The 21,285-nt window shown below is 37.0% G+C and overlaps 3 protein-coding genes and 1 long non-coding RNA gene across 4 annotated transcripts; 1 reads left to right on the top strand and 3 right to left on the bottom strand.

The window, feature by feature from the left end:
* Positions 1–2,899: 2,899 nt before the first annotated feature.
* On the bottom strand, positions 2,900–5,332 carry LOC113668528 (major facilitator superfamily domain-containing protein 6). The gene has a single exon (XM_027184441.2). The coding sequence runs from the start codon at positions 5,069–5,071 to the stop codon at positions 3,392–3,394; it is 1,680 nt and encodes a 559-aa protein (XP_027040242.2). The 5' UTR covers positions 5,072–5,332; the 3' UTR covers positions 2,900–3,391.
* A 1,920-nt stretch (positions 5,333–7,252) lies between these two features.
* LOC113668519 (uncharacterized) lies at positions 7,253–11,536 on the bottom strand. Its single transcript, XR_003446012.2, has 3 exons — positions 11,400–11,536; positions 10,769–10,903; positions 7,253–8,685 (listed from the first exon to the last, which is right to left on the bottom strand). It is a non-coding gene; the product is annotated as an uncharacterized LOC113668519 (long non-coding RNA).
* Positions 11,537–13,133: 1,597 nt separating this feature from the next.
* LOC113668521 (melanocortin receptor 4-like) lies at positions 13,134–14,701 on the top strand. Its single transcript, XM_027184434.2, has one exon. It carries the CDS (start codon positions 13,263–13,265, stop codon positions 14,175–14,177), a length of 915 nt encoding a protein of 304 aa, XP_027040235.2. The 5' UTR covers positions 13,134–13,262; the 3' UTR covers positions 14,178–14,701.
* A 708-nt stretch (positions 14,702–15,409) lies between these two features.
* Positions 15,410–20,185, bottom strand: LOC113668520 (charged multivesicular body protein 5). The gene is made up of 8 exons (XM_027184433.2): positions 19,797–20,185; positions 19,601–19,705; positions 18,658–18,704; positions 18,212–18,305; positions 17,957–18,028; positions 17,376–17,487; positions 17,140–17,258; positions 15,410–16,246 (listed from the first exon to the last, which is right to left on the bottom strand). The coding sequence occupies exons 1-8, from the start codon at positions 19,863–19,865 to the stop codon at positions 16,196–16,198; spliced, it is 669 nt and encodes a 222-aa protein (XP_027040234.1). The 5' UTR covers positions 19,866–20,185; the 3' UTR covers positions 15,410–16,195.
* Between the last annotated feature and the right edge of the window lie 1,100 nt (positions 20,186–21,285).

Genomic DNA, 21,285 nt, shown 5'->3' with positions numbered 1-21,285 from the left:
GAAAAAAACAAAGGTGTGGTGTTGATTGCAAATAGTACCCAAACTTAGTGTTCATTATATGTTGTTAACTTAAGAAGAATTAAACGCGATCACCTCTCATCACACAACGTTAAGAAACTTGCAGTATAAATATATTCAGTTATCCATGTTACTTAGGTTAGGTTAAATTAAATAAGTTAGTAGCTGTGTATCTAGCGATTAATAGTTTTTTCATGTTCTTTTAAAACGTTATTCTTTGCTTAAACACAACAAAATAGGGGCAGTGAATATGTGTGCGCCACATCGAGAAAAATCGAACGATAATTTTCTTTCTCAGATATATTTTGGAGGTGCTCGCCGAGCAAACGGTAACGTTCCTGTTCATGGAACGGTAAAACTGTGACTATAACACAGTTATGGCTAAATCGCTACGTGAATACAAGGCGTTTTAAATACCATTTACTTAAAAAAAAGTGGAGTGAACTACTTCCTTCCATCTGTGGCAGTTAGAAGATGGAGAGGTAGATTGATAAGATATAATGGCGTCCCTTGCCTGGCGATGGTACTTCTGAAGATATGGACGCGGTGATACTTACAAGAAAGCAGAAAATTAATATCAGGGATTATTAAAGAGCGTGCACTCTTCTGGCACCCTGATAAGTTCTTTTCTCGTTTTGACAAAAATATGCGAAGAGGATCGCCCGTAAATGACTGACGGGATCCTCATTATTTCTAAACAAATCAAGTCAGTTCCAGAAGGGGAACGATATGAATTGCTGTTGCGTTGAAAAGTCATCAGAATCCTGATGTCGTACGATATTAAAAAAACGAAATCGTTGGTAGAGTTCTTTTAGTCTCGCAAGTAATTTCTTTATTGGCTCTCACATTCTTTACCGATTGAACCATTTTCAACTTTGGAGAATATTACTATGGAAGTTTTTCCTAATATTTGAATAATCTTTCCCTTGAAAGCTTATTTCGATTACATTGCAAAACCATTTGTTTTAGTAAATAATATCTTCTTTAAAAGACCTTGTTGTTGTTCTCGTTCTGTTAAAGAAATAGTCGCTACCTAAATTTAAACAGCGCCACTTGAGTATTTTTTTAACAGGGTAAGAATTAGGAGACCCGTAGTACTCCATTTACGCAACTCGACGAAGCCGTATCCTTCGTGAGTTATAATTTATGCGTCGAGCTCTTTTCGGCACGATACTCTAATCGGCATTTTACAAGCTCCACGCTGGCGTCCAGATTTCCAACAAAGAAGACACGTCAAAACAAAATTTGTCATACATAAAGTTAAGAACGAGGTTTCTTTTTATTTAGGCGAGTACCAGCCTTGATACAAAAACATTAACAATTGCCTCGAATCGTAATTTGAAATATGTCTTTCGATTCGTTGTCTTGCTTCTCAACACATTTTTCTCGCGGGTTTTTCCTTTGCCTAATTGTGTCGCCTTTCTTAACGCTCTACTGAGCGATCGTGATAGAAAAACGGCTCTGCCACTATATGGGCTATAATCTCGCATTTGATATTGGGAGGAATTCCTCTACTTTTAGCGAATTTATAGGGTATTTAGATTTGACCAATTTCCGTCAAATTTCCCCCAAAACATTCCAGGAACAAGGACAAACGAAAGTGTGTCGGGAAATTCGAAATATTTGATATTCGAGATATTTGTCCCGTGGCGTCCATTTATGTAACACGCCTCGCATATTTTAGCTACTCCAACTTTAGATGCCGATATCTAAACAACTAATCAGAATATCGAAAACTGCGTGACACACTTAAGTTGATTGACGTCTTGTGAATAAGACTGTGCAGGTATTTTGCTTGTGCTGCGGCATGCAATACCCGATAGATTCATTAGAAGAACCCTCAGTCGTTTCACGCCTTATAGGCTCCTAACACTTCCTGAAAGAAAAACTCGCTCAAATTATATTTTCATCATAAACTGCATTTATTAAGCTTTCTTCTGGCGTATAGTTTGCAAGGATTTCAGAGACACTAGGGCGCGTATGAACTTTTTCCCGAAGGACACCCCCCAACGTGGGACTTGTAACCAGCGTCTCGACAACTTGAGCGAAATTCAACATCTGAGTTGGTTTTAAACTGCTTTTAGCAAACGGATTGATTTTAGCTTGGTTGTGAAGTACAAAAAAAGAAGATCCGTTCTTGGAGCTCCTCCATGTTACACTGACATCCTTGCAACAGTAGTTATACAAAGATATATATGTGTAGATCATGTAGGCCATTTACAAGTAATGACGTGAAACAAAAGTGATAGAATGATGGTGTGTCACCTTCAGAAAGATTAGAAAACCTTCATGTTCAGATGTTGATCAGAAGTAGAGATCTTGTGATGATGCATTTCACGGCTGGCCACAACATCAAGGGAGAGCAGAAATCTATTTTTTTTTCTAAGTTTTTGGTAAACTATTGCCCTGTTCAAGAGCAAGGGAAAATTTTAGCGATTAGGTGATATTAAAATCCATCAGGATAAACGTAAGAACAAATCTGACAATCATAGACCTCATTTCATTCTTGTGACAAAATCTTCCTCTCTGGTTTATGTCAGGCGAGCTCTTAATTTTACCTCTCATGGATGAGCTTCTCTACAGTTAAACTAATTTCGACATATCTCTGCTCAGAATTTTTTTTCATTTTAACAAAAAGGCATTGGCTTCTATTATTACAGTAATATGGACCATTTACGTGAGCACTTATGTTCAATTTCACCTTTCAATATAATATGACAATATTCATCTTCTGTTTAAATAAAACTCGGGCTACCTCTAAGTAGAAGAACACCAGAGATGTACAACGAATATTGCAGAACAAATGACTACAAAACCTGTAATCTGTCTTTAACATATCGACAATCTAAAACTGAAAGCTTAGGTAACAAGTGATCCGAGAAAGGTTTAAAGATTGTTTATTTCAATGACAATCCTCCTTTTGAAGTGACAATAGAGTGATATTGGAAAACAAGGGAAACACATCTTGGTCAAATTTTGTACGCGACCACGTTCTATTATTTACACCATCCATGGACAAATATTGAGCCCAATAAAGCTATAAAGAAAACCTAATTATAATTTCCTCCATATATTTACAGACAATTGATGAGTTTTTTACACTAACATCTTCGAAAAATGAAATTTTTTATGCAACAAAACTGACTAGTCTTTCCACCGCCTTTTTTGTCGGTAAAAATCTCCCTTGTAAAATGAACAAAGTCTAATATAAGAAATTAAAATGTAACTTTAAAAAAATAGTCTTGGTAATCTGTCTCCAACTGTCAAATTCACTCGTAAATATATTCATATACTCACTTTCAGGCTTTTAGAACAGAAAAAAATAAAATTTAGATATGTTTCTTTTCAAAAGTGAAGTAAATCAAATAATCTCCTATTCCTCTTGGTCTGATTTCTTCTTCTGCATGCAAGGTAGTCTGTAGATTTTGGGACAACAATCGATTTCTTGCGCGCGAAGTGGGGAATAACCCGATAAAGTCATCCATATTGTACCTCGCGGACCCAAGAAAGGAATCAGCAGCGCCACAATGATCATCACTAGAAAGTCAATGAGAGCAAAGTAGCGAAAATACGGATCCGTACCAAATCTGCGAATCAAAATTCCTCCTATCAGCTGACCGAGCCCTCTGCCAAGACCGTAGTACAGGCCGTGTAAAATACCTTGCAGTGTAGCACCAACACGGGGAGGAGTGCCCACATAGGACGCCAGAGCACACCATACAGACGCCGAGCACAGCCCACGGAGAAACTCAATCGGTAACACCAGCCAAGGATTCTCAATGGCGGAAAAGTAGTAAAACCTCAACGCGTAAATCAACAGCCCAAGTGTGAGCATCTTCATATGGCCGATGCTTTCAAGGAAGTATATAGAGCCGTAATACATCGCAACATTTGAGATACAATGCACGGCGACCAGTGCACTGAATAAGGACGGCGAGGCGCCAAGCTCTACCAAGTGAACAAACAAGAAAGTTTCCGCTGATCCTAAGGCGGCCCCAAGGAAAAGAGCAATCATGGCGAAGATCAAATACTCAATTTTGCCGAATATCTGTAGGCCTTTAAACAGGGCAATTTTTTCATTCACATACTTGTCTGAATCTTGAAAGTTAAAGCGGGTCGACACAAACAGAGCGACTGCCATTAGAATAGCATTCACGTAAAAGAAAGGTCGGTAAATGTCAAACACGTCTTCTGGACAAATATCCACCTGTTTTTTGTACTGCCCCTGTACAACACAGCCTGTAATGAAAGCTGATACTCCCAAGCCCACTTCCCCCCACAAACGTTGCTCTCCGTAGTACTGCGGACGGTTGTCCAAGTTTTGAAATGTAGCCACATCCGCGAGCGTGTTAGACGTAGCACCGAGAAGTTCACCAACTATAGTGATTATCAAGATAACAAGAAACACTACTTTAGCATTCTTGTAAATCTTCGGATCCATTTCGGTGTAAAGATCGAAAAGCCAGGCTTCTTGCCACATCTCAGTGTTTCCGATTGAAGTAATGTTACCTGCTTCTACGTGATTTTCTTTCGTGATGCCATGGAGACGATGAATGGTGTCGTTTGGGTGCGAAATGTTCAGTTTGTCGTGGACTTCGCTGAGGCAATCTATGCTCACAGGAGGAACCACAGCAACAAGGAGATTCATGACAATGTAACTGAATAGCGCGATTAGTAACACTGTTCTGACCTTGTTGTACTTGTCTGCGATGGTTCCAAGAATTGGCGCACTCACAAACAGGCAAAGAGGCTTCACTGCCAGTATGATGCCCACAAAATGAGCTGGCAGCAAAAGCGAGTGCTTAAAATAAAGTGATAAATATGGTACGAGGCTGCCAAGCGCGGCAAAATAAAAGAAATAAAAAACCTTGTAGACGAGGAGGTTTTGGTTGATAGCAACAGCCTCGCGAATCATGTTGAACCAAGATGTCGTCTGGCTGGCTTGCTTGCTTTCCTGTGACTTGGGTTCAACTGCTTCCTCGTCGGGATTAAATAAATCCCCATAGTTTGTTCCTAATTCGTCGGTTTTCAGAAGCGCTCCTTCCTCAGACATAACTTTGACCGTTGTGATTATGAATTTATATCACTTGAAGCTTCAAAGAACATCAACCTCCCATGCCGAAGCGCTAGCGCTTTAAACTTGCGGTTTCAGTTTTCAGTTTTGCTTGGGTAGCTAAGCTGAACAGATGTTCTTTGATTTTAACTCATGGAAATTTGCATAAGCCAGGAAAAACATCCAACCGCCTATATCGCTGTCTGAGATATTGATGATAATTCAATGGCACATTTCACATCTCTTTCCGCCGCACTTGACATGATTGACAGGCATTGATTATACACAGTTGAACGATTGTAATAATCAACGTTCTTTGTGCGTCAGTGTGACATTGTTATCAATATATTTGTGCTCTTAGCGTCTTATGCGGTAGTAAACGATCGAAAATATAACCGATGTCATAACTATTCGTTTTACGGTTCTAAATGAAAGAAAGATTTTCCTTATCAAAATTCTCAGTCAAACGCCGTTTATGCCGCGAAATACCCAACAAAATGTTCACTTACAAGAAAAAAGTCAAAAAAGCCTTCTTTTGTCGCTATTGTGCTGCTGATGAGGCTTAAGAGCGACAATACCAGTTGGAATATTAATAATTTTGCTATTGTGGGCTGCTTTGAATCCATAATATGTTTCCACACTATGAAGAAATATTCTAAACCCAATTTTGACGAAAATTTACACGAACCCAAACCAAAATCAACGCAAACTAATTTAGACAACAAAAAGAAAATATCCACAAAAATGTAAACGTAATTATGCCTCAAATTTGTTCAAAATTGCATCAAGTCCTAAAAACCTAGTTTTGCAATTCAAATGACCAAAAAGCGTCAGTATTCAAGCACTCAATTTTTTTTTGCACAATTTATGGTGAGGTGGGAACGCCAAACAAATTTATAAAAAAAATGTAATGATGTTTTATCCAAATAGTGTACGTAAGTTGCGGCGAGGTACATAATTTACGGTTTCTGCTCTAAAAAAATTGTCACCAAGCCAAAGCATCCGGTAATTTTGAACTGCGGCATTATAAGTCATTTTTCAATCGGGAACTGGTCATGTGCGACAGTGGAAAAAGCCAGCTTTGCTTTTGTGCAGTAATTATTTTGGCAATCTTACTGTGATGGTATAAAAAAAAAAACCTTCATAGTAACACACGTTCGCATCGCAGTTATCTTTCATTAATTTCCCTATGCTCGCATTTATTTCAAAGAGTAAACCAAAGTATTGAGATCTGGGAAAATGAGAATAATTCTGAGGAAGAGTAAGGTTTCCTTAACATTTCACCGTTGATGAGATTGATGTATCCATATATATATATATATTTTTTTTTTCTTATCTTAAGCAATACAGATAAGCATGCGACAATATAGATACAGACTTTATCTGAGAACTGAAATCAAGTCCCGCTCGCTAAAAACATACTTCGAACAATTCTACTTGATAACAGCTTATGCTATAACGCAAGACATTTTATAGCAGTTTTACGTTACTACCATGTAGCTTTCTTCAAATAAAAAGGAATATTTATCTTCAACACAGGAGTGTTTAATGACTTGTTGACTTTGAGAACTGGATATGAAATCAGCAAGAAGCAAGGCATACATTTCATGACGGCAAACGGTTTAAAGCAGCTTTCTTTTGCTACACTAATGAGGCCATGGTGTACATATTGAAAGAAAGTAAACAAGAGGAGATAAAATTTTTGTCAAGTAGTTTCCACAACATTATGGTTATGGTTCTCACTAAAACACTTCCACTAAAAGGAGATAAAAAGAATGTTTTTGAAAGTGAGACTCTTTCAAGGAATGAAGTAAATCTTTTTCACAATAAGGCCACCACAGCACCTTAGTTAGGAATATTTTACAGTGTATTATTTTCATCAAAATCGCTTTCGAAACTGTTGAAAAAAAATCATCTCACTTTCATTAATAACTACTAGTAATTACTACACCGAAAAACATCTCACACACTTCTATCATCAAGTTGATGGATGACATGGAAAACGAACTTTCGAATTTCCTCTACCTTAGGACATGTTAACACTTTCACAATTTTCAAGCTTGAAAAAATATTAAATAATGTTAACGAGCTGCTTGACTGGAGCAGAGGATGACCAGTAATCTTTTCTGGCGGCTAGTGCCAATTCCATTAGTCCCACACTTTTGATCACATCCGACAAAATAAGGAACATTGATTTTTTATTTTTTCTCCTATTTTCGCTTTAGAATACGGGAGATCTTGACTGAGTTACGTAGATGAGCAATCAATCACGCCTATTAATTTATTTAATTTATTTGATTCATTTTGAACTGATCCTTGATCCTTGATCCGATGATCCTTAATCCAGTTTTTCCAGGAAACCGAATTTTAACGTATATTGCCTGTCCGAGGCAATATAGCAGGGTCGGCCAGGGTTTTTGGGTATTCGGTATTCAGGGGCGTTTTAAATCGGGTATACGGTATATTGCAGCTTAAATATGGGTATTCAGTATATCACTTTCTTTGAATTTCAGGTATAAAGTATTCAAAGCTTCGATTATTTTTGGGTATATTTGGAGGAATTTGGGGTATTTTGGGGTATTTTGTCGATTTTTTTCGGGTATATTGGTATTCCACTACCCCCCCTGGCCGACCCTGATATAGAGAAAAAAAACATAATTTATTCAGATAGTGCCCTCAAATTGACCAAAGCAGTCAGATCAATTTGTTAGCCCCTCGTTTCCCTGTCGGATCAAGCATCTGTCAGGATTCCAGCGAGTATTCTTAAGAATTTAAGTCCAAGGAGGCAGCATTGCCAATTAAGCTACCCAGTGTTCACTGCGTTACTTTGCTCTTGATTATCCTGTGTTCACTGCATTTGCTCTTAGTTACTCTGTTCACTGCATTTGCTCTTGGTTATTCTGTGTTTACTGCATTTGCTCATGGTTACCCTGAGTTCACTGCATTTGCTCTGGAGTTCCACTGAATACATGTAGCTACTCTCGGTGAGAGGCAACTTGTCCACCCTGCCTGATGGCATTTTTTTTTAATGATAAACTAGTGGGAAGCACTGCACAAACTGAAGTAGTAAAAACCTGTTTAAATCTCCTACACTTTTTGTCTGACAATATCTGACTTTATCAGGGAGTTTTTTAGAAGTACGTCAAAGCTTGTTTGTATACTCTATATACACATAGTAAATATGATAACTATTTTTAACCTTTACACAAAGTATGAAGCCAGCGGAAAGTATTCACAAGGGTGACATTGTATGTTACTATGAAAGTTAACTAACTATACTTGTGTCTCACTATATATTACTTAATATACACTCAACTTCAAGTAAAACTGCAGCTAGATGTATGTCTGTAAAGGTCATTTTTAAAATCTTTAACATTACTAAAATAGCTGATAACGAATTTAATCCATCTGGAATGAATGAAAGGAGTTGGACTACACCAAGTGATGAAAATTGCATCTTTAAGTAAAGAATTGTGGCAACTTCAGTGAGTTACTCGATTTTACAAACTTAAAACAGTACTGGTGATGATTCCATTGTGATTCTCCACAATTTCAAAACACACCACAAGATGGACCTGCAAAAAAGAATAGAAAACAGAAAGAAAAAAGGGGACCTGCAATCAAGTAAATTGAATTTATTTGAGTAGTGGTTCACTGACACAAATTGTATTCCTATAAAGCAATATGTGTCAAAATTATTTTTTGTCACATTAATAGATCAATACTTTAGTTGTTGTAAATTGGCTGGTACTCTGGCATACACAGTTGTACAGTAGGTGACATTGTCCCCTTGAACTGTCACCCCAAGTTCCATCACCCCAGAAGGTTTTATTGTCCCCAACTTGAATTTGCATCACCGTAACTTTTGACTTAAGTTCAACTGCCCAAGTATCAAAACCATCTCTGGAAAAAGGGATGATAGGGATTGCCAAGTTACTATTACTTACAACTTGTTGGTTATTTGCATTAATAATTTTCCAATTAAATAACTTCAATAACTTTCTCCAAGCCTTAACCTTATGTCAAAATACACTTACACAAAACACAATCATACTTCAGGGTGACAGGACTTCCTTTGGGGTGACAGAACTTGTGGGCAATGCAACTTGTTACCACATACACAGACAGTGGTGGCAGATCACCACTCTGAAGAGTGATCTAACTCACACACCTAGGTAACACTTCAGGCCTGGGTTGTTCAAAGCTGGGCTAAGGAAACCCAGGGTTAGAATGAAATTTGATTTCAGGTCTGAAAGCTTTAAAAGAAGATTCAGTACAAATCTTTTTGATGGCAATTTGATCATTGGATGTTTTAAAAGGAATAGTGAAAATTTTCCCTAAAAGGCTTTTGAATGAAGAAATAAAAAAACCTGGATTAAAATTTAACCTTAGGTTAACGCTAATCAGCATTTGCTGGGCCCAGTTTTGCAATAAGTGATTATCTCACCAAACTTTCAATAATTTTCCAAGTTTACTTGTGGAATGAAAACATGGGTAAATAAACAGGTTTAAAGCTGTCAAAAGGCCCAATTTATGCAAATGCTTTTGATGTTAAATTAATCATAGTCTTCACTGCACTTAAGTTGCAACTCATTAATAATTATTGTCCCTGTAAAATCCTTAATATGACTTGACGAAATTGGTTTTAGGAGATGGAGCCCCTTGCAAAACTTGATCATGAACTTGTAAAAGCAGGGGCTTTGTTATACAGCATCCTAACCAGTTTGGTAAATGATTATTGCAGCAATTAAAGGAAATTTAGTGTTGTGGTATCAGAGGAGTAAGGATTATGTTTGTTTGCAACAGTCATTGAATGCAGGACTCAGGCAATTAATAAGTTTGCCTAAAGCAGTTCAACCATTGACTATGGAGGAACAGTAACACCAACTTATTTCTCTTCTTCCGCATCCATCTATATTTGGCAGCACACTTTGGAGTTCATTATAATTAAGTCATTTCATTTTATGGCACACAACACCACTTACTACTGCTTTAGTACAAATTAAAACTTGATTATCACACTGGTTATTACAAATATAGGATTAGAGGGGTGATTTCATCAAGACATAAGCTGACACAGTATGAGAGAAATTGTGACAGCATGGATGTCTAAACAGAACCTAAACACAAGGGAAATCTCTCTCAATCCATGAGGATTGGAATGTGCCACTCCCAGCTATTGAAAACAAAAAATCCACAGAGAAGGAACAGGCTTCATGTGGTAATGGTCTAACCATTTGACCTTATCATCTGACGAAGACTGGAAGAATGCAGACAGTACATGCAAAACAATTCCATCTTGAAACAGTGTTAGATGAGACACAATAACCTTTCCACTTCCCCAGAATTTTTCAGTCTTATTGGCCCCAAGTAAAGCATTGTGTTATCTATAAAATTTTACTCATAACAAATACAGCTCTCAAAAATTTGGCACCTTCCTAATCATGTGATATTCCACACCTTACACTCCATCATAACAGGGAACCCCACTTTTTGGGACTGGAGAAATTTTTCGAATAGGAGTGTCCCTACAGGTCTATTCCAATCCCATAACATTTCAAATTGTAGAGACAAGTTACGCTGAGATCAGTTTGGAAGAGCAGATAGATTAAAACTTAATACAATCAAAAGTTGCAACTTAAGTGTTACAAAAATTACACACAGTTAAATAACAAAATAGGCATAAACAGTGCTCACCTGGTAGCAAAAAAAAAGAAAACAGAAGTCAGCTCAAGTGATTGCTGGTTCAATTACCAGACCTGTCTCGAGGACACTTGCACTTCTGGTCTTCAGGTACATCCCTCATTACCGCTTCAGCATGTTTACCACAGCCTCAAATAAGAAGAACAATAAATCAAATAGACTAAAAGTAAAAATGTCTCCGGTAAAATTTCCGCATAGCTCCACACCATTGTAAAATAAATCTGTTTTCCCAGTGGAATTGTATTGTTTTTGTCATTGTTTTCTCTATCCAAGAACTGAATGCATAATGTAGTATGGGGCTGTGCGGAAACTTTGCCTAAGATGTTACTACACGTACAAGGTGATCATTACAGCACGTTCAAGAGTGTATCCTGTATGACATATGAATTCACCGTATAATTTTTCCTGTCACTACTGTTATTATTATTATTAAGATTTTTCACATATTTTTGCCTATTTACTCTTTAAGTGTGTGCAGTGTGCTAGAAATTTCCAGACACGTAAATTATGAGTCACCATCAAACTCGAGCAAATGTAACACACTTGGCAAGCGTGGAATACATTTCGACGTGATCTCGGTTGATATTTTCAAAAAAAAGGTTCTTGTTATTTTTCGGTTGCTTACCTTTCCACGTTGTCTTCTCACACTTGTCGCACCGAACCTTAAAACACATTGTATTAAAGGTAAAACAACTCGAAAGAGTTTGCTACAGATTTTCAAGTCAGTCGCTCTTGAGTTTAATTTCATCCCCAGGATCTCCCGGTTTCCAAATCGCCCGCAGTAGAGCCGCGGTGCGTTCACCGTCACCTGTTGATGTGACAGCCATGAACAGTTACAGGGGGTTAAAATAATGCCCTGAATCCCCTGAATTAATTATTTAACCAATCGACGCATGAGACATTCCTTGGCGTCCATTGTACATGTCAATTCCAATCAATAACTTGATTCGGTTTCTTGTTCTTTCAGATATCAGGTATTATGCAATTTTTGACCTTTTCTGTAAGACCTTGTGGAACGCCAGAGCGGGAGGCGAAAATCCTTTCCAGCTATACGATACTCGAGCCGCAGCACCTCTGAGTACTTTCTCGCAGGCTATCCCTTTCCAGTCTATCAGAATTTGCAAATAGAGTGACGAGATTTTGGCAGCATGCGCGTTTTTTGTAATTTGCAATCGTGTTACATGAAAAATGCACGCGTTTTCAGCCAATCAAAGGCGCGTCATTTTTTCATGTGTATTATTAAGGCTATGACTGACCACTTGATGTACAGAATCTCGCTCGAAAATACTATTTACTTTGATTTTGGTAGAGAAAAATGGATTTAAACTCTCTTTTTTTTTTTGAGTGATCCTGCTTTCAGTGACCGTTCAATACATGGGGAGGTAATAAAAACAGGCCTATGCGACTTAAAAAAAGGGTGACCGCGACCGTTTAATAGAGGTGAATATCACAGTGGGAAAGAAATTTGGGACTTCTAACACTGACCGGTTAATACGGGGTGACCGCTGAATACGGTGCCGCTTAATACAGGTTTGATTGTATCCTCTGATCATGAATTGTTTTTTTCCGCTGTGGTTTTTTGTGTTCTGAATGGAAGGGAGGCCATAGAGACAATTCCTCAATTCAAAGATTATTCGAATTTGTATCTGATTAATTGTAGTGGACGTCAATAAGTCAATACACAGGGGTTTTTTTTTAGCGTAAAAGTTGTCTCCCATGATTGGCATTAGTGTTATGTTGATTTCACGATTGTGGCGTTCAAGTTATAAAAAAATCTTTCGGTATAAACACTATCTGAAAATCTCAGATCTGTTCTAGAAATCTTGTTTTGAAGGAGCATCTCTCGTAAAGTGCCGCACAGGTTTTGCGTTCAAGGGTCAGTGGGAGGTTTGACTTATGCTGCTACATCTACTTATTGCATGTATTGCTTTAATTACAACCTGAATACATAAAAACAAATTGTCAATCGGCGTCAAAATGTCAATTAAAGACAAGTACATTCTCAAGCGAGGAAATTGCTGTAAAAATCTTAAAAAACAAATGAACAAGCGAGGTAAAATTTCATTTCGACCCAAGATTATCATGTTTTGTTACTTTTCGTTGCTTTTCCTCTCGTTTCTGAATGTATTTTAGACAAACGTTTTTCAAAATAGAAATGACATGCAGCTGGCAAAGTCTCAAATTAAGAAAAATTGGAAACAAACAAACATAAGTAAACTCTTTCGTCCGATCACTTAATCAGATGTGCTCTACTTTGCGTAATGTCCACCTTTAGTTCAGTACTGGCTTGCATTGACGGCTGGATTTCACATTTATCCTTACGAACCAGCTCCCAGTTTTACCCTTTCTTGTTAGTGGTTCGGCCCTTGCTTTGTTTCATCAGTACAAAGAGTCCTTTTAAAGTCTTTGGAAAACACTCAGACCAATTATTCAGTTTCAAGAAGGCTCTAAGTTATATTGATAATTCACGAACCGCAAAAGTGAAAGGATGACTGGAGGTAAGGGAAATATTTCTCAAGAGCTCACCTGTCTTAGTATCTCTCACGAATCTGAAAACACAGGTGTTATGATCACAAGTATGGTTTTACACATCGTCGTCTCTATATTGACAGCACTGGAAAATCTTTTGGTTCTTGTTTCAATTTTGGGAAGTTCTAGCTTACGGGTTTCACCGTCGAATATTCTTCTATGCGGTCTCGTCCTATCGGATTTGTGTACTGGACTGATATCAGAAACGTGTTTCATTACGTTGCAAATTTTGGTTTACCAAAACAAACTCAATTCATGCGTGTTTCCAACCGTCCATGCCATCATATCTTCGTTCCTTAAAGAAGTAAGTCTTTTTACAGTAACAGCTATAAGCATTGACCGTTACTTTGCGATATATTTTCATCTACGATACTCAGAAATAGTCACAGAGAAGAGAGCACGGATCGCATTGGTGTGCATATGGTTTATAAGTGGCATAGGATCCATAGCATGGAGTTCTGGCAATGTGGCGTTTTCTCAAGTCATGTTGGTTGTGACAACTGTTTGCCTTGTTGCCATGTTTTACACTTGGACTAAAATCTACCAAGTAATGCGTCGCCATCAGGCTCAGATCCATGAACAAAGGAACACTCCACCACATCAAATTGACATGTGCAGGTTTAAAAAATCATTCACTAATACCATATATATTTTAATGATTTTTCTCGTCTGTTATCTCCCTTATCTCCTAATTTCTTTTATATTTTCTTATAAATTAAATCCAACAGATGCAACATTTTCGTTTGCAATGATCCTTTATCTTTGCCCACTTCTGAATTCATTGCTAAATCCATTATTGTACTGTTGGCGTGATCATGATATTCGCAATGCAGCTAAACAAACTGTGATAAAATTATTCTGTAGTAGACAATAACAGCAAGAAGTGAGCTATTGTTGTATGCTGACGTTATTGTGACATTAGCCATGCAGCTAAACAAACGCTATGTCTTCAGTTTTAGCACCGAAAGGTGCACACAAAGGATGCAGTGGTTCGTGACATCATTTCATGCGTAAGTCTTAGCAAATGAACGCGTCACGTACACTTCTGCTGCAGTAGCACGGATGACCAGTAATAAATTAAAGGCCTCGCATCCTCCTCTGCTTGTAAATAAACCAAGGGGGGGTCATGATTAGCAAGAAAAATTTCCGTTTCTCACTGTAGCATGCCATTATTTGTAACAAAGGAACAAAGGATGCATTTGTTAAAGATGTTACACGTGTGTTGTAAATGTATCAAATAGCTCTTAACTTGCAGAATTTCGAATGGTTACTGCTAAGATTAGGCAATTTCTAGGGATAAATTTACCTGTACATTTTCAATCATCATAATTCGGCCATAAGCACGAATAAGAAATGGAAATAAATGTCAAAAAATAAATACTTTAAAGTTATGCTCAATGCTTGGTTTTGCTGACCAATTATTTTTGAACAGGTCTACATCTGGTTGATTCAAAGTGCCTAGGTTGTAGCGTTAATCTGTTAAGGATGCCATGTAAAATTCTAAAAATAATTGGGCACGGATAATGAATGAAGTGTAGTTGGGCATATGAAAAAAAAATCCTCCCTTGAAGAATCACGGAGCTGCCAGCATAGAGAACCTTGAAAAAATATTTCACTTTTAACGAAATTAGAGAAATAGTTCACAAGTCAAGTACATCTCAGCGGAGATTTCATGAATAACGAATCACGTTCCTCGATCAGTATTTTCTATCTCCAAGTGGCTGTGCACTCTCTATTTGCAAAAATTTTAAACCACAGTTGATTCCATCATTTTCAATAACTTAACTTTTTATTATCACGGGTAAAATCTATAGCACACCTGGAAATAAAAAACTGTTGTTGTCATTTGTAACTTTTTCCTAATTACCATGATGCATCAGAGCTACTTCTTGTTCCACTTGAGGGGTCTTGCAGACACCCTTTCCGAACCCTAATATAAAATTTGGTTTGGCTCATGGTTGAATATCCAAAGAAGAACTGGAAATGATGACCGATTAGACACGTAAATGTTGACCAGAAAATTACCCATATACGGTGGACTGTCTGCAAATTATGGAATGAAAGAGTTAAGAACTAGAAACTGAAGTTCAATGAACAAAACTTGAGTAAAACTTGAGGAAAAGTACCTTTAATGACTGTGAAATCACCATCTAACTATTTTTTATTCTAATTTCCGCAACATGGAACTTCAGCTCAACTAGACGTAACCCACTTGACCAAGATTCATGTTCATTCCTCTTCTTTCTATAATAAAAACCGCTTTACATAAACATGTACAAGATATGTGTCATTGTACCTATTTCTTACAATATTACAAGACACTATGAATACAAATCACGGTAAATTTGGCTCAAGCTTAGTATTTGAACCTGTTAAGTTCACTAGTAAAATAAAACAAACAAAACAAGAAGTCAAAGCAATAAAAAACAACAGAAACTAGGAAACCAGTTGTACCCAAACAGAGTTGCACTTCACAGGTTCATACACCAATGAAAACCAACAAATTTTTGTGAACAGTACACATTCAACATCTCCTTATGCAAAATATTCTTCCTGTAGGATGGATAATAATTTACCATAAAAGGTGTAACCCATACCTAACTTTTATCAAGCCTTAGGTTACTTAAAAAAATTTTCTTAAATCATATTTTACAATGGGCTCACAATATTTTTACTTCTGTTGAAACATTATGGAGTCTTGGGAAATGAATATGCCTAGATCATGGCATTCGGTATAAAGCTACAACCCTGGCTTGTGAAGGACGAAGCACCGAAAGGAATTCCATGGAAAATGTTCTTGGAACTTAAAATTAGCTACTATGGATACTCAACAAATTCACATAGCAATGGAGTTACCAGTTAAAGTTAAATACTAATAATCAGTGTTTGAATCTAATTTTTGGCTAGAACTGGAAGGCCAAATTCATCAACTTGTACTCCATCCTGAAACAGATTAGAAGTGAACAAAAAAACCATTAAAAAAAAAGATGATCAAAACAAGGCAAATTACATGCAAGTTAGAACAGAATTTGCTACAATCAATAAGGGAGGGTGGGCTGAGGATGGGGAGGAAGAGAAAGATGTATACTGTCTTGCATTTGCCTAAGGCTCAATTGAAGTATTGATTCAGTTCTGAGCACTCCCCTTGTCCAAACCCATTCTCAGTAACATAGGTAACAAAGCAAGAATAAAGGGGGCAAGTTTTGAAAGAAATTGTGGTGCTGCATCAGTAGGAGAGTATAACAGGGTAATTTAGTATTATCATGTTGATTTTGTAAATTGGACACTGTAAAGAGACTAAAAGCTGATGTTTCAAGCATTAGCCCTTTGTCAGTGCAAGAGTTACATTAATTCTAGTTTATGACATGTACCATGTAAGTAAAAGGCCTGATGAAACATAATCAACGGGGATCAACTGAGTTATATTGAACCTCATAAATGCAGAAAATTCATTTTTTAAAACTATGCATGATACAAAAATCTTGCTTATCATAATATAATATTTTAGATTCCAAAGTAACATCAGTGACCCAAAACTGGAGAAGACTCTTATGTAAGAAACCAGTGAAGGCTTGCTCTTAGAAATGTGATATACACAGGCAGCTTCCAGTAGTTATCAAGCTGAGGTTTCACAAGTCATTACCATGAGTTATTGCTGGATTAAGTTTTTTAGAGGGAAGTTATAACTTGGAAATTTGCACAAATCTTTCTTTTCAGAAATAGAACAGTCAGAGTCCATTAACAAATTTCACCATTGAAAATATTATATCAGGAGTGGGACTGACAGAGTGGCTGAAAACAATGACAATCATTTTTAACATGATAAGCAACTGTACTTGTGTTTTTGTTCCTTCCTGATCTCCCTCCCCTGGTAAGGTATCTGATGGAGCTGGAACTTCATCTAAGTAGGAGGTGTCTTCATCTAGAGCCAGGTCATCTCCAAGAGCTTCCAATTCTGTATAAAATGTCACCATAATTTTGACAAACAAGTATCACTTGGTCTATAAGCCTCCCAGAATTGCTTTCATTAATCATCTGACTAAATAACAAGCTAATATGTGATACAGCAAACCTGCTTCAAGGTCAGCCTCATCAATGTCTTCTGGCATTCCATACGATCTTCCCAAGGTGTCTTGAACTTCATTAGCAATCTCAAGCATGTCTGCCATGTCATCTTGAAGATCCTTGAGAAATAGTTATGAAATGTCCAAAATGTTTTCATAAATAATATTATTTGTGGAGGTCATATCTTCATTCTTACAGTAGTATGAAAAAGGTTTCATATAAAGTCAAGTGTATTTCAAAGGGGGTATTAAAGTGGTATGATAATTTTGTAATGTTAAATCAGTGATGACTCTGCTGGAGTAACTGCTAAGAACTAGAAATCTCGTTATTCTGAATGTTTCTTTTAAGGCTAGGTTAAAAACTATTCAGTAAATCTTTGTAGCTAGAAGTAATAACTACAGCATGTATTCTGAAGAGGTTTGCCTCATATGTCACTGACTCATGGATAGGTTAGTAATCTCACAAGCTTGAAATATGAAATATTATCAGCGTTCCTGCCTAGAATATGTTAAAGTAACAAAAGCAATTCTTTCCATTAGGAGTGAAACAGTATCACAATGAAGACACAAACCTTTGACTTCACCATACCTCAATTTCATCAATATCCACTTTCTTGTATTCCTTCTTCATTTCTTTAAGTCCTAACTTCATAGCATCAACCTAAGAGTAAAATATTGCAAAACTAATGATAATAACACAGGCAATGATTATTACAATTGTATGCCATAAAAATGCTATAAAACAAATCATGAGCAAGATAAATTAGAAGTTAAAAGTTCACAAAAACATTTGCAAACTTTAAACTTCTCTATGCCTGCATCATTTACAAGCAGAATTACTTACAGTTGTTTTGGTATCTTTTAATGTCTGTGTTGCAAAATTTGTTTGCTCCATGTTAAAAGACTGCTGCCGGAGATTCTCAAGTTGACTTTCATATCTGGTGGGGCAAAGAATATTTAATTATTTGAAAGGAACTTGATGCCCTTTGTAGTTAAACATATTTCATCGCTTCATCAGTCAAAATTACCCATCTCTTCTATGCATCATGAGAGAGAAACATTTACCTCTAATGAAAGCTAGAATGTGTATACACTTACTTGAAGCCATGAACATAATATTCAGGACAACAAACCAGTTAGAGACAAACTTTGGAAGAGGGTTTGAAGATTTACTCCTGGATATAACTGACTCTTTTAGTAAAAAGGTTCATGATTTAGAATTTTACTATGGTCTTTATTCCCAGCTTTTCCACTGGTACAGTGTCAATATCTATAATCAAGTAAACTTACTGTTTCTTCTGTTTCAGTACTCTGAGTGCTCTTTGCTTGATCATATTCTGTAATCAATAACCATTCAAAGTTGAACAAGCTGAGTAAAGGTTGTGAAATAAATACAACACTGTGTTTGTATGACATAAAGGGAGAAGGCCAAACATTAAGAGCAATTCTGTACTAAGCATAAATATATATGTGTGTGTAGGTGTTTGTATAAATTAGAATCTCTTTAAAAAGTTGGTAGATTTCAAAATTAAACAAATGGAACAAGGAGGGTACAAGAATTGAAAATAAAACATTTGGTACACAGACCATGTAATACAGCTTATCTGGGTGTTATGTAAGCTTCTTTCAAGCTAGACCTTTACTTAAACAAAGACACATGGAGAGTGATAATTCAAATCTTCAAAACACAAGCATTAGGTATCTTGTTAATGCCTATATTTTTACTTTTTGGGGGGGGGGAGGGGGGGTTGGAGGAGAAGCCCCCAGTCCCTCAGACAGACCCCGCATGGGTTGTTTTGTCACTTTCAAAACTTCCCTAGTTTAGATTCAAATGGGTAAAATCTCAAATTTTCCATGCCATGATGACTTCTCTTCCCATTATAATGACAGTGTAAAATGTGAAAATGCTTTTTGAAAGAACTGAGACAGAGGCAAACATACATGCCAAACCCCTTCACTTGCAGTTCAAAGCTACAGTGAGACATTCGAAATTCCTTGGAACTTTAGTACAAGTTTAATCAAGAAGAGCAGGTATGACTGTAACATTTGTATTTATGGGTGTTCACCAACAAGGAATAAGTATGAGGGTAAATTTTAGATATCTTTTTTACATAGCATATAATTTTATCTCAATAAAGTCGTTTTAAACAGTTAGATTAGACTTCAACAACCGTCAAAATTAACTGATACAGACAGACTAAGCCTGAGCCAATGAGCCAATTTCCAAACATACCTTAGATGGTCCATCCCTCATTTTCTTCATTTGATCTTTGTACTTCATAAGTTCAGCATCAAGTTTACTAATTTTTTTCTCTATGGATTCTCCTCGACTGTCGACCTAGATACGTAACAAACACAATATTTCATCGAGATCTACATGGCTCTAGCAGACATGTTGAATTCGATTTTCGAACAGATCTCAATCTTACGTTAGCGATAGCATCGGTGAGATTCGGTGGTGGTGCTTTTGGTTTCCCTCGCCCGAAAAGCCTATTCATCTTGCAAAAAAATGTACGCTTTGAGCTCTTCTTGACGAAAACCACAATGCAATCACCACTATTTTCACGATTTCCGTCAGCTTGGAAAGTTTACGAACTGTTGCGTCACGTGACCAACTCCAAATATAGACTGGAAACTATGACGTTATGATACATTTTGGAACGTGACGCGTGACGCGTGACACAGTGCGTAATTGACAGGGATGTGATCAAGCCTTGGATGTCATGAAGCCTTTGGAAGCGAGCTCTCATGCTTGAGGCAGCCTGTATAGAGATTAGAAAGGAAAAAAAAATATTAACAACCCATCACGGCTCTCTTTGCATCGATAGCAAACAAAACGGCGTTCATCTCACGTTTTCTGTAGAATGTTTGCCTAGGAATTGCGTAGAATTGCCTTAATTATCATGATAATTTAATTTTGAAATGAGTGAAGAAGAACAACCGTTTTAGACTCCTAAGAATGTTACCAGTATCGACAAGTTGGGAAAAAACTTGAGATGGCCCCTTTAGAATTTGAAAATGTCTTTGCAGGTGTAAAGATAAAATTGTAGGCAAAATGCCACAGTTAGCGAACTCCTCCGTAACGACTGGAGCATAAAATTTACCTGCTTTAACAAAAATGCGTCATAACATGAGTAAGCTGGAATGCATTTTTCCTTTAAGATAAGGTCACGTGATCCACGTACGATTTGTAAACTTTTATATGGTGACTCAGCCTGTCCTGCACTATCCTGCGAGGTGCTTATTTCCAAATTTTTGGCTGACCCTCCTGTTAACCTAAATTTTCGGTAAAAATTTCAGATTTTTCAGAATTAAAATGAGGAATTCGAACAGGTGAAGTGGACCCTGATTTCTGCTCCTCCCACTTCCACAGTTTTTTGACTCCTGCTTCTTATTCTCCTTCGGCTAAGCGATCAAAGCATTCTTAGAAGAGTTATGTTAGGGAGATATATTTTACTGTTTTAGCCACCTCTCTCAATGTGCATTTAAATGGTTCCCGTATTATGTATGGGTCAAATATTTTCATCCAAAATTTTCCTTCACGACCCCGTGTTGTGTGCAACAAAAACAATGTTAATTGGAAATGCTTGATCGTTTTGCTGCGGCGTCAGTCCCGGTTATTTGCTATAATTGGAGTTAAAAAGCCTGGCTCGGAGGAAGTGGAAAACGTTTTTAAATTACCTACTTCTGCGTAAGCATAATTCAACTTTTTATGATACAGATTTCCAACACTTCTTCTTTCGCAAATTTCGGTTATCTTTTGGCGCATGAGTTCAGGTTTTTCATTCGTGCATGTAAGAAGATAAAATAGTTCAAAGTACTTAACTAAGAGTATCGAAATAATTAAATATGAAACATTTTCTTTTTCATTTTGAGAGCCTGGGTTTCATCGGGCTGTTCTCTGTCCATTCTTTGTTC

The sequence above is a fragment of the Pocillopora damicornis genome, chromosome 9 (genome assembly GCF_964200805.1).
Source record: "Pocillopora damicornis chromosome 9, jaPocDami1.2, whole genome shotgun sequence".
NCBI lineage: Eukaryota > Metazoa > Cnidaria > Anthozoa > Scleractinia > Pocilloporidae > Pocillopora > Pocillopora damicornis.
The sequence above is the reverse complement of the archived record's forward strand: the minus strand, read 5'-3'. Positions and strand labels throughout refer to the sequence as shown.

What these genes read in the sequence shown, in the direction of transcription:
- LOC113668528 (XM_027184441.2), bottom strand. Translation starts at nt 5,071, where the DNA reads ATGTCTGAGGAAGGAGCGCTTCTGAAAACCGACGAATTAGGAACAAAC.
- LOC113668521 (XM_027184434.2), top strand. Translation starts at nt 13,263, where the DNA reads ATGACTGGAGGTAAGGGAAATATTTCTCAAGAGCTCACCTGTCTTAGT.
- LOC113668520 (XM_027184433.2), bottom strand. Translation starts at nt 19,865, where the DNA reads ATGAATAGGCTTTTCGGGCGAGGGAAACCAAAAGCACCACCACCGAAT. An exon ending in TCACCGATGCTATCGCTAAC is followed by an intron (nt 19,706 to 19,796) that starts GTAAGATTGAGA and finishes TTACGTATCTAG; the next exon opens with GTCGACAGTCGAGGAGAATC. An exon ending in TGAGGCTGACCTTGAAGCAG is followed by an intron (nt 17,259 to 17,375) that starts GTTTGCTGTATC and finishes CATTTTATACAG; the next exon opens with AATTGGAAGCTCTTGGAGAT.